Source organism: Psammomys obesus, unplaced genomic scaffold (genome assembly GCF_907164565.1).
Source record: "Psammomys obesus unplaced genomic scaffold, mPsaObe1.curated_primary_1811, whole genome shotgun sequence".
Lineage (NCBI taxonomy): Eukaryota > Metazoa > Chordata > Mammalia > Rodentia > Muridae > Psammomys > Psammomys obesus.
In genome coordinates, this window is record NW_026585504.1 from 69,152,173 (window position 1) to 69,178,732 (window position 26,560).

The 26,560-nt window shown below is 44.2% G+C and overlaps 2 protein-coding genes across 2 annotated transcripts in view; one reads left to right on the forward strand and one right to left on the reverse strand.

Moving 5' to 3' along the window:
* The window catches only part of Il19 (interleukin 19), a 76,826-nt gene extending 54,045 nt beyond the window's left edge, over positions 1-22,781 (reverse strand). The window contains exon 1 of the mRNA XM_055602505.1: positions 22,720-22,781. The gene's annotated coding sequence lies outside the window, so the exon portion shown is untranslated. The remainder of the gene's footprint in view (positions 1-22,719) is intronic.
* On the forward strand, positions 21,694-25,507 carry Il10 (interleukin 10). Its single transcript, XM_055602499.1, has 5 exons — positions 21,694-21,858; positions 22,692-22,751; positions 23,038-23,190; positions 24,150-24,215; positions 25,229-25,507. Exons 1-5 carry the CDS (start codon positions 21,694-21,696, stop codon positions 25,319-25,321), a joined length of 537 nt encoding a protein of 178 aa, XP_055458474.1. The 3' UTR covers positions 25,322-25,507.
* The last annotated feature ends 1,053 nt before the right edge of the window (positions 25,508-26,560 follow it).

The window sequence follows — 26,560 nt, forward strand, 5'->3', positions numbered from 1 at the left end:
AAGAAGAAGAAGAAGAAGAAGAAGAAGAAGAAGAAGAAGAAGAAGAAAAAGAAGAAGAAGAAGAAAGAAAGAAAGAAAATAAAAAAGAATAAAAAGAAATTGTAGCTCCACAAATGTGTCTATTCCCTTGCAGAAATGATGAGTGAGATAGAGTGGGGTCATCTACAGTCTGGCATAAACTGGAAAGGGCAGCACTGAAAGAAGACCAACCAACAACAATAGACCAATTTGGCCAATAGAGGACAGAAAGTTAGCAGCTTGGAAAGGAGCGAAATAAGCAGTTAGTTTCTCTCCAATCTGCTATTCCTATATCCCAGAAGCTCTCCAACTTTATCCCTAGTTTTGTGCATCTCTGCTTCATAAACAGTACCCTTGCTGCAGGTAGTGAAGCCTCTTTCTTTGACAAGGCAGGAGGGAGACTCCATCTACCTTGCAATGTAGCCAAGAGTACAAGCCTGAGGCAGCCTGCTTAGATGTGAAGACCGACTCTGCCACTTCTAACTCGACACTGGACAGGTTTAGTTATCAGTTTCCTCTTTATAAAAATGTGATAAAACTCAGCCCTTACATAATACAGTTTTAGTGGAAAAAACTTGGGAACAAAGTCTCAGATGGCAAGAAAATGTAAGGTTGACTCTTATGAGTCATAATTCACCAGCATTACCGGCTGTTGCTCCCTCTCTCCACTAACCTTCCCTCTCTTACCTAGGGTTAAGGGGTTGGTGGAAGGGAGGTAGAGACTTAAATTCCCCAAATAAAATACCATTAAAAATGAATGTTAACAGTAGACAAAAAGTTTACACAACGTACCCACTCTGTAGCCAAGATAAAATCCAGAGCTGGTAAGAGGCAAGGCAGTGCCTCAGTGAAAAGCAAAACCAGGCGTACAAGTGAACGCAAGTTCTCATTTTCTCTCAGCACTAGTCTTTGGCCTGGAAAGATCTGGGGCTGCTCCCTGCTCACCTTGACCTTGACTGGTAAGGAGGAGATGTAGAAAATACAGGGTCCACAGAAAGTCACCTGTCCATACTACCTATAGCAAGTATCATCTGCTTTTTTGTAACTCCAACTCAATGCTCTGGGTTCTCTAAGAAAAGCCAGAAAGTCTGTGGTTCTGTCTGTTCCCAGCTCTACCACTGCCATTAAGATTCATTTTTAGTAATAAGATCATAGTTTGGACTGTGTGACATCCAAGGTTCTTGAGTCAAAAGCCAATGTCTCAGAATGTGGCACTTTCTACCAAAAAGTGCCTCTGATCTCCCTCCAAGTTCTGGAGAATCCTGATTTCTGATTTAACATGGGCTGAAATGAGTATTTCCATGGTACTTTGGCCATGGAACCTACAGCTTTTGTGAGTGATGGAAATGAGTATAGAGGAGGCAGCAGGAAGCTGGATGATCTTCCTGGGTAAATGGTAAGGCAAGGGGCTCAGGATGAAGTAAGCAAACATTTGCAAGAACCTCCGAACTCTGTGGGCTAATGAAGGGGTTACCACAGCCAATGTGGAAACCATTCACTGCCTCTGATTCTCATGCGGTCTGCATAAGAGTGTGAATGACATAACCCTCTGCTTGCCCCGTTGTAGGTTGCTCCTCTGGCCTGAGAATTCTAGAACTCTACATGAGTTAAGCAACAAAGAACAAAGGACAAAGACTGACTTGACAAAAATCCCAAGGGGCCCTGGTGAAATGGGCAGGTTTGGCAATGCATGTGTCACCGTGTGACCCCAAACTAGTGACCTGACCATGCAAAAATCAAAGACATCCACATCCTGTCCAGCCAGCTTCCACAAAGCAAGGGAGAGTCCTGACCCCTAAACTGACCCAAGCAGAGCATTCAGGGAACATTCTCTTCCCTAAGGTCTTACCCAAGCCTCAGACAAGTAGGATTTATGATTCAGTCATGAAGCTATGCTTCCCACCTGCTGAACTATAGACATCCACAAGTTTGTAGCTCCGGAATGGACATAGAGTAAGGGGATCTCCACATGCTGACAACAGTCTTTGCCTCCAAGGCATTAAAATGATGGATGACACTGCCAGGCTAACAGGGATGATAAAAGAAATACCAAGAATACCAAGGAGCTCATGGAAAGGAAAAGATGCCAATTATCACAACACAATGTAAAATTGTGATAATTACTTTTATGTGTCAAAAACTAGTTGCCTTGAGCATGGGCTACCCAAATGGATGTCTAGGCAAGCATTTTTTTCTGAACGTGTCTCTAAGGGCACTTTTGAAAGAGATTAACATTGGAATCTGAGGACTGTGTGAAGGAGATTGCCCTCATAGTGTGGGTGGGTGTCATCCAATTCTGCTAACAGCTTGGTAGAACAGAAGAGTGAAGAAAGAGAGGACACATCCTCTGTCTGACTGCTTGAGTTAAAGCATTTCTGTTCTGTTGTGGGTAAGCCTTGTTCTCAGCCCTTCAGAACTGGGCTGCATCCTGAGCTTTGGAACCATACTAGGCTTCCCAGATCCCCAGCCCATAGTAATTCTCAGCTTCCAAAACTGTGCCAACAAATTCCAATGTGTGTGTGTGTGTGTGTGTGTGTGTGTGTGTGTGTACACTCATTATGTTGATCATGAAGAACTCCAGTAAAAATAAGAGAATTAATAAAGGGAAACTTCTCTGAGAAGGTAACATCGATAATATAAAAAGAAAAAAGAAAGGAGTCATTAATACAAGCAGGGGGCAGGTGCTGATCTGGGAGCAGGAAAGAAAACTGATGGCCCTTGTAGAGACTGTATGAGCTCACAGCAAGGCCCTTCCAAGCCTGGAGTCTCTCCCCATTCATAAAAAAAAAAAAAAAAGGAAGAGCATAAACAAGCCTCAGGTCTTCTACTCCAGCAGGCAACACTGGGTGAGTCTAAAAGTGTAGGAAAGGGTCCAAGGATGCAGCAGGGCATGGTGGCACATGCCTTTAATCCCAGCACTCAGGGAGGAAGAGGCAGGCAGATCTCTGTGAGTTCGAGGCCAACCTGGTCTACACAGTAAGTTCAGGACAGAGAAACCTTGTTTCAATACCAAGCCCCCCACAATCCATATAGAGAGCCACAATGTCTGTAGGGAATAGGAAACGGAAAGGGGCTACAGCTTTGAGAGCCACACTCCCTCTTCTAACAAGAGACCACTATCCACAGGCTGTTGCCAGGTAAGGTAGTTCCAGCATTAGTGTGCTCTCAAGTTCTTCAACTGGTTTTTGATCTTCGTCCAGGCATATCCATGCCTGAGCATATTACACAAAAGCTGTAGAGGAAGCCTGGCCACAGTGGGCTAGCACACAATTTATCATATTCTATCACAGCAAGGCTGTGAAATTGACACGGGGGGAAGTAACAGTGAGGTGTAGCAGACCTTGAGTTATCTATAGAGCACAAAGCATTAAGTGCTTTATCTTACCCTACAGGGTACACACTGACCTGATGTGCCAATATTCTCCATCTGATAGCACTTTTGTCAGCTCAAATGAGTAGCAGATGCGGAAAAAGTTTGGAAAATGGAGAATGAAGTGGGATTAGGGCTTGACAAAGCACCAGGCTCCATATGGGTCATAAAACAAAGGTCCAGGGAAATCCCCAAAAAGAAGCAGCCCAGCTGGTTTCCTCATCATTTTGGGTAACTTTCCATTGCCACACACACACACCCTGCCCACCCTCCAGGTCTCTTCTCAAAAACCTATTGCTCACTTGGTGGCCTTGTAAGGCACGGGAATCAAAAGAAGCAATAAACCCAACTTTTAAACTTGAGAAGCGACACTCTTTGTAGGAAAACAAAACTCACACTCCTACCTCAAGGAAGGCCCCAAGGTGGCATAAAATGGTTGGGGCCAAACCACAATATCAGAGGCTCAGGGAAGGTCCAGCAGTGACCTCCAGAGCTTCGTATAAAAGGGCTGAATATGCACAGTGGCATTAGAATCAGTGGACATATGGGAAGCAGAGAGTAGGGATTGAGGAACAAGGAATAGAACTTTGAAGTGTAGGTAGACTATGATGAGTTGTAGAGGTAAATAAAAGTGAAACAAGCTACCATTACTGAGTGGTTACTGGTTACTATGTCAAGCCCTTGCCATCTGCCATTTCAGTTTAGCCTCCCAGCTGGAATGGCAGAATCTTTACTTCCATATTACAGCTGGAAAAAAGCAAAATAATCATGACTTTAAACTTGACATGACAGCCAATGAAAAGTGGTCTGTGGTGGAACTGGGGGAATAACCTGATTTGATGGTGATGGGGTTTGCTTGGCTGGAGATACCAGCTTGGTGTCCAGGGTACCGAGAGTCATGACCCGCCACCCAGAAGTCTGACCTGGAGCCTCAGCACCATGACTCACATTAGCCTCAAGGACCTTTACTCACACTTGGTGCCAAGATCACCCCTGCTGTTTCTGCTGGTATTCAGCCTCTTTCCCAACCTCAGCATGTTTCTCCTGTCTCTGTGATTGGCTACTGTGATTAATTAACACTGTTAAGGAGGCCTGGGCAGTGTTATCAGAAGTACCCAAGCTTCAGCTATGACTAATTCAGTAGAGCTTGAGGTTCAAAAGGTACTGACAATTTCTTTAATTATTTCTTCCTGTCTTTGTGTTTTTCCTATTTTGAGGTTCCAAGTGTGAAAAGGAAGACAGATGGAGGTCCCATCTTTCCAGAGTTGAAGGATGTAGTAGTTTGCTCAGCTCCCCACCCCTCCTTGCCAATCAAACTCTTCAGTAGCACCTTGATGGAGTCTGAGGAATTAGGGGCTAGGGTGAATAAGCAACCTGGGGAATCGGAAGGTTCCATCAGAGTGCAACTGCCAGTCAAACCATCGGGGGAATCCCTCAAGAGAACAAGGACCCATGCGACCAAAGTAGCCTAAAGGAAAACCCTGTGTTGCTACATGCCTCCTGATTCATGGCTTTCTCCTTCTAGGGCCTGGCTCAGAGCTGCCCCAAAGTAGCTACCATCAGCTACCCTGTGCCATTATTTTTAAAAATCTAAATTCCATATCTAAATTCTTGATAGAACTGGAGAGAGGGGAGTGCCAGAAACCACAGACATTACCTGCAGGAGGTCCTGTCAGGAACAAGCTGTTGAAGTGCTGAAAGGAGGAAGAGCTTTTCCTACCTGAACAAAAGGCCAGCCAGGCCAGGCAGTTGTTGGTAGCCTGTATGTACCCCACAAATACATGCCCATCCACAAGCTCTAGTCCTTTGAACTCTGAGCCTGAAACCCCATCACACCACTGTTAAAGCACAAAGCATTCCTGATGTAAATTGACTGATGTTCCCTGTGCAATGTACACACAGGGTGTCAGAGAAAGCACTTTATTCCAGCAGTGAGCCACAGGTGCCCCAGCCACTCTGTTAGGGGACGGCAGAGTGTCTACAGCCACACTGATGGATTCACATTTGACCCTGGCACTTGCTAGATGTATCAACTTAGGTCATGCACATCATTGTCTGAGCTCAGCCTCTCCAGCTGTAAGATGGGCTAATTATAGGTACTCACATTGCCATTAGAAGTATGGTGAGGATAAAAGGATTAATATACACATACCATTTAGAGTCAGGCCTGAGGGGTTTCAAGGGTTAGCTCTCAGTTTGTTTTCGTTATTTATTCTAAAAAGCATATGACAAAAACAGTCCTGGAAAGAGCTCTTAAAAGAGAGGGAAGATGAATGCACTAAACCCCACAGGTATAACCAAAGCATCGTTTCATTTCCATTGCCCCATTTTTCCTGAAACAGCCCTATTTGGGATCATACATCCCTGCTAACTAATATGGAGGAGGCCATTCTCATTATGAGATGGTAAGAGGAGATGATGCTCTAGGGACTGAATTTATACCTGCCCCTCGCTCAGAAATCCCATTAGCATTCTCTTCCTAGTAGGTAGGTGGGCAGTTGGAAGACTGGTTGTATATTCTTTTAAGGTCATGTTCTACACTGTTTTCCACATTGTCTCAAAGAAAATTTCTCAGACTCAGTCTTCAGAGGCCACAGATATTCCCAAGATGAGGCAATTTCTGAGCATCTGCCTATGACTTAGCACCATTCACATCAGGAAGAGTGGTAAATCCACAAATCTGGGGAAAGCCCTGCCCTCAGGTCCAATGCATGAACATGCACGACCAGGAATGTTCATTGGTTTAAATAGCACCAGTGTAAACTATAGGTATTTTCCTGGGAAGATAAGAGGTTGCCATTATAATCTATTTTGGGAGTATTTAGGTGGCCGGTTACCTTCAAGAAAATGGGGTGATGTGGGGTTAAGAGGCAGGGGAGGGAACACCTGGTAAGGGTCTTCTGTGAAAAGAAAGCCACATGGAGGCTGTGATGGCTGTAGACCTGATTAAGGGGTATTGGATGGCCTGAGGTGGGATACAGGAAAAAATGGAGCTGGTATGGTATGCAGAAAATTATGATGAATATCTAAAGAACCCTCCTCCCCACCCAGGCAACTCTAGCATCAGAGCCATGGGGAATTGTCTGAGCCTTGTCCTGAAGAATTAAATAAATAAATTAAAATATATAAATATAAATCCTTGTCACAGGTTAGTTCTCTCTATCCAAACTTGAAACTACCTTGCTTACCAGGAGAGGAGTAGAGACAGACACTTTTGTACTCTGATTAGAATCAGATTACTAGTGAGTGTAATTGGCACTAAACCCCTTCTGTGCCTTGATCAGCTACTGACTTGGTAAATATGACCAGGCCTGGGAAAGCCCCCTGCCCAGAAACGGCTTACATACATAAGCACCACACAAGAGGGAAGAAAAATAATAAAGCACAAAAAAAGATTTCAAAGATGGCTCAAGTCATCCTCCTCTTAGATCAGAGCTCAAGAGAAAGCCTTTAGCAGCAATGCATCTCTGGCTCCTCCTGCCAAGCTACCTGACCTATAGGAGGACTCTGGGGCTAGAGATGTCATGTCAGAGGCCAATGATGAATTTTTAAACCTCCTGACACCTGCCAGAGCATATCAGACACCCCATATCAGAGTATGACTCCATTGAGAAGACTGAAAATAGCAAGTGCTGCAACCCAGTGGCAACAGCCAGCGTGGAAAATACAGCTCTGCAGAGGCTGCTGCTTCTGGGGAAACAATGCCGTTTGGCTCCCTTGGTTGCTGAGTCTGTGGTGGGGGGATTTTTGTTTGTTTAATTGATTGGTTTGGTTTCTTTCCCCTTTTTCTACCTGGTAGGTGGTGGGCTCATTTGCTTCATTGCAAGGCAGGGACTGTGTGACATGTCTCTAGGCAGATTGCAATCAGAAGAAAATGGAATGTCATAGAGTTGAGGTTTTCTTTTGGGATAATGAGAGAATAGAAGATTTTTGTAATCTTAGAAATTATTAGATTGACTGTCTCAAAAGCAATGAAATAATTATCAAGACTTTAAAATCTAAATTACTACTTGAAGGTACTCTGGCCTGCTCTAGCATAGCGTGCATAGCTCTGGCAGGCCTGGCCCTTCTCCCAGATTCCTAAAGCTAGCTACCAAGGTCTATTCCTTATCCGCCCACTTCCCCCTCCTGAGGCTGACTACCAAGGTCCAGCTATTAAAGTATTGAAGTCCATCAATCAAAAGCCCCCTTTGGCTCACCTAATTAACATGCACAATCAAAATTAAACAGCTCATCCTAACACGGGGTTTCCCAGTTTATAAACTGCCATTTTCCTACGTGCCAATTCTGTCTCCTCTCTATCTAGCGGCAGTCCTTTGTCACCTGGGAAAAATATCTCTTCCCCTCCCCTTTATCCTTTTCCCCTTCTCTCTCATCCTCTCATCCTCTATCTCCTGTCTTTGTCTCTTATTCCCTGTCCTATGACCTTCTGGGGCAAATGATCCCCTTTGTTCTGAGAACTTGGTCTTGGATGTCATGAGCCAATACTTTTCCTTCCACTACTCTGCCATCCTGGTTAAGTCCTTTAAATGGTCTGGACTTTAGCTTCCTCGTCTGAACAAAAGAGGGGTGTGATATGAAAATAAACTAGAAAAGAAATCCCACATTTTTCCCCAGCTCTGGTAGCTCCAAGTATTTGATTTGTATTGAGTCTTAACTGATACATCCTGGCCTGTGCATGTCAGCCAGCCTGCTTCTGTAAAAGAGCAGTGGTGTAACCCTGCCTTGCTTCCTTCCTGGGACGATGGTGAGCACTGAATGGCCTAATGCGCATGAAAAGACTTTGTGGACCTTGGTGCTCCAGATGAACTGGAAGCATTTGAATCATTTCCACCTTCCAGGGAAAATGTGTATAGAAGGAGGTTTCAGTGACCCGGAAGTCCTGTCACTCTGCCAAGCTAACAACAGTGAAACAGGAGATGGTTTTCCCTATGGAAGACACTTGGTGACCTGTGGCAGCACTGAGCATGATGGAGCCTATACTGAAAGGCTTCAATGAAGAGTACACAATTGTGTCAGTCATGACGGTCAAGACTTAAAGACTCATCCAAACTCTTTAGTTCCCTTCTACTTTACAGAACTACTTGAGTTTCTCATGTAAGGTTTGAACTGGGGAATAATCTGTGTGGATGACAGCTTTTCGATTTAAGCTAGTCTAGTTCCATCCTCCAAGGCTTACTGGAATCTGGGGGTGGGTTCCTGGAGAATGCTTTCAGGAGCCATGAGTTCATGGGAAAGATGACAGTGTTTCCCAAAACTCTCAATTGGGAGGATGGATGTCCTGGGGAGCAGCTAGGAGGAAAGGAAGAGGGGTAGTTTGGCAGTTGCCAAGCGGGGAGCCTGAGTGCTCATAGGTAGCTGCTCAGGCGAAGCGTTTGATCCACCAACCTAATGTCGCTTTTCTAAAGCATCTGGGAATCAAATCTTCATCCAGATTTTTGCCTCAATCATGAATTAGGAGCTCTTGAGTGTTAATTTATACTTCTATAAGTAGTATTAACAATTGGGCAAATTTGGGGGGGGGGGTTTCGAACAAAGTGAAATGACACAAAATATAGGAAATCAAAGAGTGAAGAAGGCAGCCTGCTGCAGTTAATCACAGGAGTATTCCAAGCAGACACACACACACACACACACACACACACACACACACACGAGTGCACACTATGTGGGAACACATGTGATTGCTGAAGCTGGCAGCTCCATGGTTGAGAAGATGACTTAAGAGCTCTATAGGCCAGGGAGGCCCATGGGGAACCAAAAATCCTGGAAAAAGATAGATTTTAGAGGAAAGCTTAATGAAAATAACAGATTCCCACTGATGTGACTGTTGCTGCCAGAGAAAAAAAAAGTATTACCTACTAGGCGGCATCATGTGGTACAGGAAAAGACCACAAGGCTTGATGTTTTGTGGCATATCTGCACAGGAGAAACTCCTCCTAGATCCTCATCTGAGTCTCTGGCTCTAGGAATGATGAGACAAGAGAAGGGCTCTTTCATCTATTTAGCCTTAACGTATTTTAAACACTTTGAAAGCCCCTGATCTTCTACAAGGGAGATGAAAATAGCGAGGCATCTCCTTATTTCACAGAAATAAAAACTGAGGCTAATCAGAGTTGGAAGATATCGTCATAGCCATACCAAAAAAAAAAAAAAAAGACTGAAAGCCAGCTGTTTAGTTACTGTCCCATTGCTCCAAAGAGATATCATGGCCAAGGCAACTAATTTAGATAAGAAACAGGTTGGTCCCTGGCCATGGCAGAAAGCATGGAGGCAGGCATCAAGGCATGGATCCGGAGAAAGCTAAGAGCTTACTTCCTGATCTACAAACAGGAGGCAGAGGGAATAGGAGACTGGGCCTTGCATGGGCTTTTGAAACCTCAAAGCCTGTGCCTGGTGACACACCTTGTCCAAAAAGGCCAAACTGCTCCAACAAGGACAAACCTCCTAGTTCTTCCGAAACAGTTCCACTAACTGGGAACCAAGCATTCAAATATATGAGCCTATGGGGCTATCCTCATTCAAACCACCACCAGCTTTCAATTTTTTCTGGTCCAAAGTCATTACTATTTGAGAATCTTAAACTCATATCCTAAGTAAAATGTAGCAACAGCCACAAGCTAATTGTGTCTCCTTTCAATTATTAGCACACATGAAACATGAATTCTCATCTAAAGGACCAAATAAATACACACACACACACACACACACACACACACACACACGCACGCACGCACGCACGCACGCACGCACGCACGCATGCACACACACACTATGGGGTACAGGAAAAAAAACATTTCTCAACTCTAGATAGTGTACAAGAGCTGTCAAGTTTGTTGTGAGTGCTAGAGGGTTTTGTTGTTGTTGTTTTGGGTTTTTTTTTTGTTTTTTTTTTTTTTTTTTGCTAATCACAAAATAATTTGTTATATTTTTAGAGAACATTTGGCACTTACAAACGTGCTCTTTCAAAAGGTTGCTATTGACACTGTTGCGTTTAACCATGAGCAGAGCCAGCGAGGTTTCTATTCGTAAGTCCACTTGTCATATATTTGTTTTATTACTGTATGAGATTTTGAGTAATGAGAAGGTACTGTTTAGAATTCAGATGACTTGGGGCTGGAAGATGCCTCAGCAGCTGAGAGGTTGTGCTGTTCTTACAGAAGACTGGGGTTTGGTTTCCAGCAGCCTGTGTTAGGCACCTTACATCTATAATGCCAGCTACAAGGATTACTCTGCCCTTCTCCCGGCCTCCATGGAAGCTTACACTCAAATGCCCATACAGAGACATATAAGTATATTTAAAAGAACTCTGAAAAAAAAATTTATAGGACTTTAAAATTGCAAATGAAAAAAAAAAAACAGCTCTATAAAGGTTCTTAAGCTTATGCGAATGGAAATTTGGTGATGAAATTAGTTCACTGAAAATCAGATGAACCTGGCTTGTGATGCACAGAAATCATCTAAAATGATGTGAGACAAAATCTCTTTTCTTCGTGGCCCAGGAGCTGGGAGGGACGGTGTATGAGTTGGCTAACCTCAGAATGTGAACAGTAATTAGAGCCAGCTGCAGCTGCGCTTGCTGTGGCCTTCAGCTCAGCTGAGGTGCAAAGTTCAGGAGATGGTGGGATCAGTGTGAATTCTCAGCATCCCTCACATCCTTTCTCTGACTCAGGTCATGGTTGGTTACCCTAGCCCTGTACCCTGAAACTCCATTTTTCCCACCACTGCAGCCATGAGAGCAGATTCTGGGTCTTTGTGGTCTGAGAGACACCAGCCTCTTCCCCCAGTCCCCAGTTCTTCACCAGGCTTACTCTAAAGCCTTCTGGCATTACATGAAATGGAACAGAAGTTTCAGCCATTGTGATGATCAGAAGTCCCACAGCCTGTCATGAGCCTCTACTAAAGACCTTACCTGGCTAGTCTCCATCAGCATCTGCACCCACAGACAGGACTTGACTCGTGAAATATTATCTCTTCCTCAGCCTTTGGGTGTTCAGAACTAGTTTGGGAGGCTGAGAATGGAAAAAGCACAATTGAGGTGGTCCCAACAGTCATAGCTGTTCTGATAATCGCTGTATAGTTTCAGTAGGTAGAGTATAGGATATAGGCCATCAGGGCCAGCCACGGAATACTCTCTCTGTACCAGGGGAAGGGTATTATTGTTTTCTCATCTTGCAGATATAATAAGGTTCTCTTGGAAGAAGTATATTAGGATTCTTAGTTCCAGCAGCAGAGATGCAAGGAGGTATCTAAAGATATCTTAACATCTTTGTTCTTCTACCTCCAGCCCCAGGACCCCCTTTACCACTGCTTAGTAACACACAGGTTAATGCATGGAGATCCTTCTGGCCAGGAACATGTTCGTATGCTGCAGTGGGAGTCATTTGAGGCTTTTCCACAAATGTTTATATTTTGGACCTAGAACAACATCTTCCTAAAAACTATCAAAGCTGATTGTGCTTCATCTATAAATCACCTGGATTACAGTACAGCCTCAGTTAGGTTCTCAGGAGCTGGCTTCTATGAGATTTGGATAGGAGACTTTCTTTCTCTGATTAGCTTAGGTGACATGTAAATGAACAACATTGTCACCTCCTGTCATTATGTAGTCTCTCTCCTTGATAACACACCTGGGAAGGCTCCTGCAAAGTCACCTCTCTTAGAGGTGAACTCAGTCCTTCATTGAATCTCACGCTTTCTTCCCCTCTGCTTAGTCAGGGGATCCCAGCATATCTGCCCAGCATCCCAGCTTCCCATCCAGCCTGTGCACTCGGAAGCTGTTGCTGGCTCCTAACTCTGAATCAGCTGTTGTTTGTTTCCTATGCTTCTTTCCCACCTCTGCACTTGACTCTGGCTTTCTAGAAGCTACTGACCACTTCATATGAGAGTGCCTCACATCAAGTATAAGGAAGAACCAGAAACGTTGCCATTCAAACTTATAGAAATGGAGCATTTCTCCAATGGAAGCAGCCAGCATCCTTCTTTGGACTATCAATCTGTTTCTATTTTGTGGACTTCCAGCCACTTGCTCCACAGTGCTTCCTTTCATAGACCCCTGAAAAAGTTGACACAGAGCCTACATTGCATTATGGAAGATTCATCCTCATGGTCAAGCACCCTGTTTCGGCACTGGCCCTTAAATATTGTTTTGTTTCCTTTTCTCAGTCAGATACGATGGAAGGGTTGGAGGAGCTTAATGCCCCTAAGCCTACAACTTCGGGCAACCTCACCAACACTGAGCCAGCACTCAAGTTAGCCCCACTGAGCTCTGTCAGAAGAACCCAGTGTGACCCCAAAATCACCTTTGCTAAGAAAATCTGTCATTTGAATCCTCTGTTGTGAGCTAATCACATCAAAAGGCCTCAATATGGACCAGGCCTTCCTCTCAGCACACATTAAACTGCCATGGGTGTGTTCCAGCACAGTATGAACCATTTCTGACTTTGTTTGGTTGGCTCTGTGGGTCTTTTGTTTATGTGTGTGTATGTTTGTTTGTTTGTTTGAAAGCTTTTAGGCAAAACATGGCCTCATTCTGTAGTCCAGATTGGCCTTAACATATGATCCTTCTGCCTCAGATTCCTGAATGCTAAGATCATAGGAAGGCTCCAGCAAACCATACTGTGAATAGACTATTTCTTAAAAAAGTGGCAGCTCTTCCGAATAGATGTGATGCTCTCGAGGGTTTTCCAGTAATTTCTCCCTGACACAGTCAATCCGAGAAACCCACCATCTCCCTCCCACACCCGGTCACCACCCTAGCCATGCTCTTGAGGAAAAGGCAGCATCATGTCCTGCCACTCAGTGAAGGCCCCTCTGGTTTCCACTGCTCTCAGCAGGCTTGACTCACAACGAAACTGCAACCTCAAAGCACCCGAGGGGCCAGGATGGCGAGAAGGAAACACAGGTGAGCACGCAAAAGCTGCCCCCCAGGAAAAAGTCTTGTTCCTCTTACAGAATAGCACTCCAGGGCTGGGCAGGAACACTAACTAGTAGAGACTAAAGGGCTGGTCTTGTTCTGACCTGGGGTTTTGGCAGGGAAAATACACATTGGAACCTTGAGTGCCAATTAATTTCTGCCAAGGCGAGTAGACTAAGGGAGAATGGGGGGTGGGGGGATGACCATAAAATTCTAGATCTCAAAAGCAGCTTAGAAAAATGGCTCTGACAACCCTCTAATTCCCAGAGGAAGAGAGAAGGTTCTGGAATAACAAAACAAAACAACAATAAAAACTTTCCTTGAAGCTCCTGATCCAGTACCGAAGGCTAGAAATGGGGCCCCAGTGCATACGCCGAAACTCCTTCCAGCATGGCGCTGTCTTCTCTGCCCCCCTGTAATGCCCTCAGATGACTGCAATCAAAACTTGTTCTGCTGTTCCAACGGCTCCAGGTCTCTGAGCAGACATATCCAGCTGTTGTCATTGAACACTGTAAAGAGGAAACATCAACACAATCCCTCAGGTGTGTCAGCTCGAATTGAGAAGGAGCTTACTGAAGCCTTTACACAGGATCATAGTTCCAGTTAGCCTTTGCCCAATACAGCGGTGCCCATCCTCTGATCCAACTGTGTATAGATACTGCAACACAGACAAGCTTGGTAACCTGCACAGTGCCATAAAGATGCTAGGAGGCAGGGCAAGTCTGATCCCACAGCTTACCCACTTAACTATCACACTATGCTACAAAGACAAGCCCCAAGAAAGGCATAGCTTGTGGCTTCTAACAACAAAACACTAGGACCCAGGGCAGGTAGTAGGGAGCAGGTTGGAGGAGGAGGGTCCATGCTTAGCTGTCTGACATAGATGGGATACAGGACATGCAGCCTTCTTTCGGAGACCAGTAACTGTTGGTGTGATAAGTTTATAACCAGCCTCCTCTTGAGGCTTCCGTCCTCAAGGTGCCTACTTAGAACAGATGAGGGTAACCGAAATACAAAGCATAGCTTCTTATGTAAAAGAATAAGAATCTCCTAGAAGTACAGCCATAATCATCATAAGCAGCAGGGCATTGCTAGGCTTCCTTAGATTCATTTAACACATTGGCAGCATATTATTTTGAAAGTCATCCCTCAGAATTGAAGGAGAGAGACAGAGAAGGAATGGGAGTGAATTAGCCCACAGTGGAGCCACTGAACTAATTCTATGCCTCCAGGAAGAGGTTTACAGTAGTGAGAGACACTAAAAATTGGCTTCTGGCTGAAACTACACTGAGTGCAGAGCAGTTCAGCTCACAGGGTCTGCTGGGCTGGAGCCAGGCCCCACTGGCTCTTTGGAAAATCAGCACAGGGAAATCAGTGAAGGACCAGGTGCCCTGTGGGTGTATGCCCTCCACTTTCTCTCCTGCTAACCTAGACTGTCCCCTCCTCTCTCAGGCTCACTCAGAGAATCTCCATTCCCAAAGGGTATTCTAATAACTCAAGTACTCCCCTTACCCACTTAGCTACATGAGACTGGGTTTTCCTCAAAGGCTCTAGCCAAAACTATATCACAGAAGTCTAAATGTTAGAAAAAGTATAAAGATTACTTTTTGTTTCTGTTTTTGTTTTACATGTATTTATTTTGGATATGTAACACACATACATGCCACAGTATACATATGGAGGTCAGAAGACAACTTTTCTGGGAAGGCTCTGGGGATGCAACTCAGATCAGTGGGTTGGACAGCACCTTTACCCACTGAACTGTATCACAGGCCCACAAATCCAAGTTCTTCTATCAGACCAGGTCATCATTTAGGAAACAGCAAAACAATGCCAGTCTTGTCAGCTGGAAAATAATTCTTTTATTTTAAAAGATTTTATGCATGTTAATATCATTGTTGCCTATGCCTTTACAATGTTATATGTAGACATTTAAAATATGTTTTCATTTCTAATGTAGTGATATCAATTGATATGATTCTTATAAATGAAAGCTCTATGAGAGGTGTGTGACAGTTGTTAAGAGTGTAAAAGGGTTCCTGGTTGCAAAGCGTTTAAAGATGGCTGACTTAGAGACCACACACTTCCCAACATGGCTGCACACAAGCCCCTTCCCTTCTGCAGAGGGTGAGGCAAAGACTGGAATGTGTGAACAACACAAACACAGTAGAAGCAGCTGAGCATTTGGGTCCTCTTGTCATACAGGTGTGCATCCAGAGCACACACTGAGCATGTATCTAGAGTCAAGGTCAAAACCAAGTGGACCATGGCTGATGATTTAGAGTTTCTGGAAGGAGATGGTGTGTTGAGATTTCGTAGTGGGAAAGCACAAACCATCATGCTTTTAACACTCCTGCAGTCAAGGCCTGGCCATTTCCCTAAGACAAAAATAACTCCGCAGTCGTCACCTCAAAGGCAGTTCCTAAACACCAGGCTGAGTGTGACAAGTGCAGAATAGTCATGCTGTTTGGTGGAAGAAAACGTAATTTCAGACTTTTAGTTTCTCTTCATTACCACAAAAACCCACACACTGCACAAATCCCAGAATAACCCCTCCCCTAGACACTGGTGGGCCCCAAAAACTCAGTGTCTTTTTTTTAAGGATAATTTATTTAATTTATGTATATCTGCATGTATACCTGCACACCAGAAGACGGCATCAGATCATATTATGTATGGTTGCTGGGAATTGAACTCAGGACCTCTGGAGAACAGGCAGAGTTCTTAACCACTGAACCATCTCTCCAGCCCAAACTCAGTGTCTTAATACCTAATCAGGAATTTGCTACTAACAAGCAAACTAGGATTAGGCTTAGGCCCTGCTTTTCAAATTAGCCTATGTAGTGCCTGGGAGAGTAATTCTCTTCTCTGCACCTTTATACCCTGTGTAACTAAGAAGTATGTATTAGATAATGTCTAATCCTCCTTCCCTTCTGACCTCCTACAAATAAGGCATTGTCTACATCCTAACTATCAGGGAAGATTTTGTTAACACCTGCCTGGAAGAAACTGGTTAGTAAACAGATCATTTTCTTTTAACTGAAAGATAATTATGGGACTAAGCATGTCATTTGTAATGATAGCTGTTTCTCCAAATGAATCCATCCTCCATTTTGTATGAGACAGAAAAGCAACAGACCAGAGCCACTTGGAGCTACAAAAAGTTAGGAAGCGATGACAGATGGAGAGGGATATGCCCATAATTCTAACAGCTCCAGAGTCTGAGGCCAACCTGAGCACATTTTCAAGTAAATATTTTAAACAACATTTGTATTACTCCTTTGGAATTTCATGTAATATAATTAATCATATTCATCCCTCAAAGTCCTCCAAGATCTACCCCTACCTTCCTATCCACCCAACTTCATGTTCTCTCTCTTTTTGTTAAACTCATTGAGTCCAATTTGTGCTGCCCAAAAACTCTTGGGTGTGGGGCCTGCCCTAGAGACTGGATGACATACCAGGGATTGCACCTTTAAAGAAAACTTACTTAGCAGCTACTGATTGCCAAGAGCTCCTCAGCTAGGGAGCGGGGCTTCATGCCGATCATCACCCTCCATCTTCAGTTGGGATTTTTGTCTGGCTTGAGTTTGTATAGGTCTTGTGTATGCTATTACAGTTGCTATAAGTTTATAAATGCAACTGTCCTGTTGTCAGCCTCCATAAACTTTCCATATGTCCAGAGTGATACAATGGGCAAATAATGATGATCAGACACAGACATGAGCCCTAACCTGTGGTGCTTACAGTAATAAGATAGAGAGCAAATAATCCTATCATCACCTGTACAACTACTGACACAAGTCATATACAGGAAAGGTACAAGACACTCAAAAACACATACCCAGAGTACCTACCTGTCCTGGACTGGAAAATTTTTAAAAATATATGTATAAAAAAGTAGTATCTAAAGTAAAAGAACTCAAGGGAGGGAGTGAGGGAGACAGAGAGAGAGGAAGAAGAAAAAAAAGAAGAAGAACTAAATATGCAAAGACCCGTGGTAGAGAAAGTATGGATCATTTGAAAGAAAAAAATGAACAAAAACCAAAGAGACTAGATTTTAGGAGGAAGTAGAAAACTGAAGCAGCAGGAATGGAAAGGATCAAACAGTAAATAAGTTTCTCTACAGTATTAAGAATGTGAGTCCTGGGGTTAGAGGGATGGTTCAGTGGTTCAGAACGAATAATGCTTTAGCAAAGAACCCAACTTTGGTACCCTACATCCACATCAGGAGGCTCAAAACCACCTGTAACTAGTTCTAAGGAATCCAGCACCCTCTTCTGGACTCCATGGGCACTTGTATTCCTATGTACATATTCCCGCACACATATACATATAATTAAAATTAAATTAATCTCTTTTGAAAAAATAATATGAGTTCTGAGAGATAGAGGCAGGGGCAGAGGCAGCATCATAGGTTCAAAGCCAATCTACTCTACATTGTGAGCACCAGGCCAGTCTTTATTTTACAAAAGAGCAAAGTTGTGAATCACTTGAAGGTTTGATGAGGATAGTCATAGTCTTGTTGAGGTCTGGAAATGTTCACTCTGAATTAGAGATCAAGAGACATGAAAAAATGAGAGAAATGCTTATGAAGAAAAATCCAGAGCATCTAGTGATCAATTGAACATGGACTAGCAGAGGTGAGGGAGGAGCCCACAAATTATCTTTTCAGATAGGTGGTAGCTCTGTTTACTGTACCAGACAAAGATGACATCACAGAAAAAAAAAAAAAACACTTTAGTTAAGATACTAATCAGTGGTTCTCAACCTAGGGTCCAATAACCCTTTCACATGGGTCACCTAAGGCCATTGGAAAACACAGACATTTACATTATGATTCATAACAGTAGTAAAATTACAGTTATGAAGTAGCAACAAAAATAACTTTATGGTTGGGGGTCACCACAACATGAGGAATTCTGTTAATGGGTCGCAACTTTAGGAAGGCTGAAAACCACTATACTACATAAATTGAGGGCCCAGGGCAAATTAAGAAACAAGATTTCCTGCTGAACAGTCACTAAAAATTTCAAGACAGTGAGAGCATGATCTTTTAAATGGTGGGCCCCTGCATGGCTGCTAAAGTCACCATCCACGCTGAGACCTATTTGTAGGGTTTAAAGTGTCAACCATACAGAGAGGTTTTGCAAAGACAAAATTCCATCAAAAGATGAGTTCTGAAGCTGAAAGATGCCACCAGTGTCCCAGGCTCAGGTACCTATAGTTATCCCTGGTAGTCAGTGGAATAGCCCAAATGGCTGTCACCTTTGAGTAGCCAGAAATATCACCTGGTGCCTCTGATAAGAAAAATTTCTCATGTGAGAAGTTAGAGAGCAAGGTGTTGGTCCCTGGGTATATGCCAAATTGCTTTATATGGCACCACAGTTACACAAAGGGGAATTCCACGTTGGCTGTCCAGTGATCAGCCCTTCCGTTGTGCTTTGCAACATCAGCCTGGCCACAATTCTCAGTACAGCCAGTTCAGTTTGCATAACCCTTGTTTGATTTACCCTGAGGCTAGCCTTAACTTGGGCTCCTTCTAAATCTCTGACCCTCCTGGGTTTTCATTCCAAAGTATTTCTAAAGATTTCAAGGCCAATATTGAAGGGGTTGCTCTGAGGAAGACAATGCTGGTAAGTATGTCTGTCTTCTGGTCTTCGGTACAAGTGGATATGGATGCAGCGAAGCCATCAAGAAAACTTCTGTTGAGGTTACTAAAGAAGGTTATTTGGAAAACACTAGAAATTTAAAACCCTTAAAACAGTTTCACTTAAAATTAAAGTGAAACTATTTTACATGCTAGATAAGAAGAAATGAAACTCTGTTATCAGCCTTTTAAAGATTTTTTTAAATTTATTTTATTATTATTTATTTAACTGTGTGTATGTGTGTGTATGTTATATGTGCATGTGAGTACTGATTCCCACATGACTGAGGATGCCCACATAGACCAGAAAAGTCTATCAGATTTCCTGTGGCTGGAGTTGTAGGTAGTTGTGATTGGGAGCTGAGAACCAACCTCCAGGCCTCAGAAACAACAGCACACATTCTTTGGTGCTGAGACATCTCTCCAGTCCCCCAAAATAACTACTAATAGCAAATAGGATCAATAGGATCATGATCTTTAAAAGACTTTTTAGCATGTGTGAACAATCCCATCCTTTCTGCCCATCTCACACACTTGTTCCCCAGTGCTGACTCTATTGCCAGGCAATCTGGCTGTTCCCTGAGTCCAACAGCCTGGGTCCCTTAGCTTTTTCCTAGCTGTTCCATTGTGCCACTCAGGGCTTCCAGACTGTTCTCTAGAATTACAGAAAGACAAGGAACACCTATATCAAGAAAGATGCCATTTTGTTGGGCATGAGTGGATTCCTCAAAGATCTTATATACTGTACATAAGACTCTCTAAAATCCACTATTGTATACACTCACACGGGCGCGGGCGCGCGCACACACACACACACACACACACACACACTCTCTCTCTTCTCTTCTACCCAGATTCTTCTGCAGCTAAAATGATAAAGTATACCAAGTAGAGTTCCCCTAAAGCATTATGACGTCATACATCAATGCAGCACTGAACTTGGACATCTTTCAATGAAGCTCACCTGTTGTTCTAGCACTTATTAGGCTAAGACAGGAAGATGGTGAGTTCAAGGTTATCCTCAGCTACATAGCGGAACCTTCTCAGAACAAACAACAAATACTATCTTTTAAAGCCATGTTTAATAAAACTTTCTTTCATTAGCATCTGACTAGAAATAGGGTAGTGAGAGTCCATTTTGTCCAGGTCAAGGAGGACCTTGAGCCTACCCTGGATTTCAGATCCCTAGTCTACAGCACTGTGTCCACACCTAAAACATGCAACTCAGAGAGAGGGTTGCTTCTGCTGGTGAAAACAGACATCTCAAAACCCCAGAAGTCAAAAGGAAAACATGGAAGGAGTGGAGCCCTGCTTGGCCCTTTGCTCTGTGCTTGCTTCAGGTAGAACTCAGCCTAGAATAAATGGGATCAGCTGTTCCGGAGTCAACTCCATTCCACCTGGCTTCTAGAAGATTCTTTTCCCTTCATAATTAGTAAGTTTCTCCACCAACATTTACCAGAGTATTGGAAGGAGAGGCTACAGCCCTTGATCCTGGTTCATCAGTCACCACATCAGGTAAGACTGGACAGGCCCAACTGCCTGACCCACCAGCTCTGGTGTGGTAGCCCTCTCCTATGGAGCAGACATGGAACCCTGTACCAACAGAGATTCTCTGTACTGATGCAGGAAGGAGAACCCTGGGGAAGACCCTCTACATGGGTCTAGTGTTATTTAAGCAAAAAACTACTGGTCAACAGGACATGTATCACTGCCCCCTTCGGTCAGAGAGAAAACAGGTACTAGGAGGACAAGTGGCTTACCCAGGGTACACAGTGAAAAGAAATGGAGGACTCCCAGCCAATGCTCTTCCCACCAAACTGAGGTAGTAGGAGAAGTCCCTGTTAAAGGGAAGGTCTAGACATAATCAAAGGACTAAGAGAGACTTCCCAGCTATCTGTAGAAGTACCAATATGGCCACCTCTGTCCTTTGGCAACTACAGGTTACTCATCTCCAAGCCTGGGACACTGTAAACCAGGGCCATGGTAAGGATAACCTGACAGTCACAGAACAAGCTTCCTAGAAGTCTGCACTCCTTCTCCTATCTTCCCATGCTGGGATCTAAGTATCTCAATGAAACAAGGGCCAGAGAAGGCACTGGAACTCTCCTCTGACCTTCTGACCCACAACAAACATAACTTTTCAAGGGATAGTCTTGAATATGAGATAGGACAACCAAAGAGAGTAAGCTGTAAGGATAATCACCTTTCAGGTAACTGAGTGCTAAGGTGACTTCCTAGTCAGCAAGAAATAGCAGGCATTCAAGCCAGGTTGAGTTGGGGAACCAATTATTTCTCAATCCTAATATGCTCTGGAATGGCCCATTTATTCACGTCATTGTGACCTAGGAGTGCGTGAATGGCCTCTGTACATTGAACAGCTGTCTGCTTCAGGAAACACAACTTTTTGTGTTGAGAAGCTAAAAAAAAATTTTTAAAGAGAGGTAGCTCATACTAAAATTAGCTATAAGCAGAAGTTCATTTTCACCCATTTGCTTACAGTGCAAAAAAAAAAAAAATTAAGCTCAAAATTGCATGGTCTAGAACTAGAAGGGGGAGGAGCCTGAATAACAAAAAAAAAAAAAAAAAAAAACCTTTGCCAGGAAATATGTAAATGGGAGGCCCCACTGAGCCTGAGCCTCAGTATAAAAGGGGGACACAGGAGGGGAGGTCTACACTTTAGGGGCTTGCTCTTGCAGCATCAAAGTCACAAGGCAGCCTTGCAGAAGACAGAGCTCCATCATGCCCAGCTCGGCACTGCTATATTGCCTAATCTTACTGGCTGGAGTCCGGCCCAGCAGAGGCGAGTACCCCCGGAATGAGAGTAACTGCACCCACTTCCCAGTCAGCCAGACCCACATGCTCCGAGAGCTTCGAGCTGCCTTCAGCCAGGTGAAGACTTTCTTTGTGAGTATGATGCCTACCTACCCTTTTTCCTTGGAATTGCTTGAAATATGCCTTCTGTGGAACTGTGAGATGAGCCCTCCTCTTCTGTCTCCTGCTCTCTTCTTCCTCCTGATCCCAGCACATGTTCCTCCTCTAACTCTAGCATCTATCCCCCTTAAATTTAAATCAATAGAGTCCCAGGCCAATCCCTGGTTTAACCCAAACCCAGGCACACAGGAAAAGCTAACTGGAAAGTGAATGCATTGTTTTTCCTGAGCTCAAAAACTTTCTGTAAGTTCCTAATGAAGCTACATATTTTGTTGATGAGGACAAAAGTCCATGGTAGGAAGCATATTCTGTCTCTGCTTAGTCTCTGGGTCTGGAAGACCAAGGTTTGGGGGACCAGGCATGGAACACTTTCGTTACACAAGTATTCCCCTTCCAGAGCTCCTGGAGCTGGTGTAGGAGGTCCAGAGAAGGCAGAGAGCCATGCAAAGCAGAGGCTCTCCATTAGGGACTTCTGGAAAGGAAGGGTTGACATAGGTGCCCTTGAAGCCTGATGTGACTTATCTGAAGGAAGACTAGGCCTGGGTCAAACTTCTCCCAATCTGCTAAAGGCAGTCAGAAGTATTGTTTTAAAATAACTCAATCCTAAGAGGAAAAACTTTGATTTAACTCCAGGCCCTGGCACCATCAAATCCTTTTCTTAAAACTCTCCTTTCAATAGTTGCCAGGGCTACACTGATTACAAATTCAAAACAAATTCAGAAGACAGGCATGCTGGGTATTCCCCCCACTCCCACATCCCATCCCCCACCCCTACCCTTGCATTCATGCCCCTTTTGTTCTTCCAGCAAAAGAAGGACCAGTTGGACAACATACTGTTAACGGATTCCTTGCAGCAGGACTTTAAGGTAAGAGTCCAGTAGGTGCTGGGGAGTGATGGAGTCCTTAGGGAAAGGAGGACAGCAGGAGTTAAGTCTAATGCTCCTCAGCTTTCGAAAGGAGAAGTGGGAAGACCTTAACTCAGCATATTGCCAGCAGTCAAGGGTTATGAAGAGCTAGCTCTGTGGTAAAGGAAGAAAAATGTAACTGGGGGATGGGGTGGGGGGGCGCATCCCTAGGGACAAGACTGACCATCAAGTTTAGTTGCAACAGGGCATGCTTCCAGTAGCCCCAATCTTTGATCCCTGCCTCTAGGGTTACTTGGGTTGCCAAGCCTTATCAGAAATGATCCAGTTTTACCTGGTAGAAGTGATGCCCCAGGCAGAGAACCACGGCCCAGAAATCAAGGAGCATTTGAACTCCCTGGGAGAGAAGTTGAAGACCCTCAGGATGCAGCTGCGGCGCTGTGTGAGTAGATCAGTTCTTTCCCTTGAAGTCACCCACCAAATACCACCCCCTACAGCCCAGCCAAGCCACATGCATCTAGAGACACATGCAGGCTAGACTGGGGACTAGGTAAATCTAGAGAGGCACCTGGAATCAGATCTAGTGCCGTCTGTTCCTGAGCGAGAGTGGGGGTGGCTTTGAGGCACTTACACATGAAGATTTGTGCATAGCCTTCCTGTTATTTATGAGTCACTGTGGGTTATTAGCTACTCCCCTCTCTTCGTGGGAAGGCCAGGGCTTCAGTCATGGTTCCCTCGTCTCTGGACCTCAGTCCTGGGCTGCCAGCTGAGGCTCCCAAACGGAGGAAAACATTCACCTCTTCATTTCATCTTTTGGAAAGCACACAGCTGGGCTGATAGGACTCTCCCTGGCATTTCAGAAGTGCCGGAAGTGCTTACTATCCCTAAGCCAGTATCTATGAATAATATGCCTAAAGTATCTATTTCTCTGGCTGAAGTGACCCCTTCGCCCCTGTGGTTTGCTTTCTTCTCTGGCTGATACTTCGAAATCAGTTGGTGTCTATTTGTGCAGTGTTCTAGGCAAATGATTTGGACCCAGTATCTGAGGCTTTATTTCCACTCCCAGACACCTAGTAATAGTTCATGCTGGTTGATACTGGAGATAGACAAGAAGAGACATTAAAAACATAATGGATGTCTTGGATTCTGAGAGACAAACCCAAGATGCTTTGCAAACATCTCAGTGACTCCAAAGACATCCGTTGCATCTTCCTGGGCTGTTCTAACCTGCCCTACTGCAATTGATAAGGGCCAAGCAGGGCTCAGTTCTTCCTGGGAGCTAAGAAGTGAGCACTGAAAAGTAAATCTGGCCCCTTCTTCATGTATTCAGGTTGTTTCCCCCAAGTGCCATGAATACAGGATACAAGCTAGAACTGTCAACACTCTCTTTTTCTTCTACAGCATCGATTTCTCCCCTGTGAAAATAAGAGCAAGGCTGTGGAACAGGTGAAGAATGATTTTAATAAGGTAAGCCTGGGTTGCAGCAAAGAGGGTGGGCATTGGGTGACCGAAGGGCAGAAGGAGGGCGGGACCTACTCTGCACCTGGAGTGTGGGAACCTGGTAAACAGTATGACCTCCTCTGCCAGTTAGGAGGCACCACCTCAGTTGCATTTGTTTTCTGCAAAGCGTCTGCGGCAGTTTCTAAATGACTGCTCCACTTCTGCAGGCTTTTGGCTTAGACTGACCAGCCAACCTATGAGCACAGAGCACTAGGTGCTGGGGAGAGTGACGAAGGAAACAGAAAGTACAGAAAGTACCTTGTTGGCAAACAAGCTGAACCCACAAGTGCAGAAAGCAGACATGAATTAATGCACACAGGCACATCTTAGGGCTCAGCCTAGATGCCCCAAAAATCAGAATGAGCAGGAAGCAGAATTCTTACTTGTCCCAGTACACTTTCCACTTGGCAAACAAAATGAGGTTTCACACTTCCAACTGCCTGTGAACCTATTAAACCCTAGTTCCCAGAAGCCATGTGGCCCTACACAATCTCCATGGGCTAGGTGGAGACATTTGGCAGGGCTCTAACATCAGTGAGCATGACTTCCATGACAGTAGGTCAGAACGGCAGGGCGGGGACCGCCTAACTGCTCAAAACATAAAAACATTTCCTTGTCTATCTCTATCAGTGTCCTGCTTTCAAACTGCTTGCTTCCTCTAACATCTTTGCATTATATTCTGCATAAGCATTACATGAGCACAGGCCTCTAAAAAAAGTTGAAAAGCGCAACTCTGAAGACAGTGCTTTGTGAACTAAATGCTCTCCTTGCTGAGCCCCGGCAGTGCTTAAAGTTGGGAGAAGGTGCAGGTGAAGGCACAGCCCCCTCCCAAGGGAACTAGACAAATCTTTGGGTCCCCAAGGTTCCCCTCCCAACACGAGAAAGCAGAGCCTTCTACACTCAGAGTCTTTCCCAGACAAGTGCAGGGGTCTCCTCAGACCTCCAACAGTTCCTAACTGGGTGCTTCTCTTTCTACACAGCTCCAAGAGAAAGGTGTCTACAAGGCCATGAATGAATTTGACATCTTCATCAACTGCATAGAAGCGTACATGACAATCAAAATGAAAAGCTGAACCGCCCGGAGCACGCGTTGAGTCTCCTGGGCCCCAGGTCATAAACAGAGCTCTCTAAACCTGATCCAAGGGTCTCAGCTAACAGAAGCACCTCCTTGGAAAACCTCATTGTACCTCTCTCCAAAATATTTATTACCTCTGATACCTCAGTTCCCATTCTATTTATTCACTGAGCTTCTATGTGAACTATTTAGAAAGAAGCCCAATATTATAATTTTGCAATATTTATTATTTTTACCTATGTTTAGCTGTTTCCATAGGGGATACTTTATAGCATTTGAGTGTTCTAAGGGAAATTATGGTATATAAGGGGGGGATCCTCCTTGGGAAGCCAACTGAAGCTTCCATTCTAAGTTTGGCCACACTTATTAGCTGTAGAGCTGTTTATTATAATGTCCCTTTAGTTTCTCTCATCCCTGAGTTCAGGGCTCCTGAAAGAGTTATGAAGACTCTCATGGATCTTGGGAAGAGAACCTAGGGAGCCCCTTTGATGATTATCCTTGCAACAGCTCAGAGGGATTCCCCTGACCTCATTCTCCAACCACTTCATTCTCAAAAGCTGTGGCCAGTTTGTTATTTATAACCACCTAAAATTAGTTCTAATAGAACTCATTTTTAACTATAAGTAATTCAATTCCTTTGGGAATGGTGTATCATTTGTCTGTTTTTGTAGCAGATTCTAATTTTGAATAAATGGATCTTATTCAAATCATGTTGTGGTGTCTGTTGAGCTGTCTGATTTAAAAAAAAAAAAAAAAGAAAGAAAAAGAAAAATCCCTCAAGCTCCAGAGGGCAAGAAGGGGTGAATGAATTTTAGATTCCACAGAAAGGATGCCAGCAACTTCTGCAGGAAGGGGTGGAGTGCAGATCCAATCAGTGGAAAATCTTGCCTTGCTTTCAAAGCATCAGCACAAACCACTGAGACCTTCAAGCTCAGTCCTTAAAAATGTGTCCTGAAACCATTAAAGGGCATGCTATCTTCCAAAGCCGGGAAAGGCGATTCACACATATGTAGCCAACACTAGGCAAGAAGTCCTGGGGTGAATGTAGATCTGTCTGTGGGCATTCTGGGGATTTAACAGAAAGTTGTCAGGAACTCCTGGAACTCCAAGATAGTCCCACTCCACGAGTCTGATTGCTACTGGCAATCACATTCACTGGCATACCGGAAGTGCTGCAGACAAGCCCCTTCACATGCTGAGCAAACAACTGCAGCTCAGCTAACTCCCCAGCCCTGAA

Bases quoted from the DNA above. Each gene is read 5' to 3' on its own strand.
- Il10 (XM_055602499.1), top strand. From the start codon at position 21,694: ATGCCCAGCTCGGCACTGCTATATTGCCTAATCTTACTGGCTGGAGTC. The intron at 21,859-22,691 runs GTGAGTATGATG...TTGTTCTTCCAG, and splicing joins GCCAGGTGAAGACTTTCTTT to CAAAAGAAGGACCAGTTGGA. The intron at 22,752-23,037 runs GTAAGAGTCCAG...CCCTGCCTCTAG, and splicing joins CCTTGCAGCAGGACTTTAAG to GGTTACTTGGGTTGCCAAGC.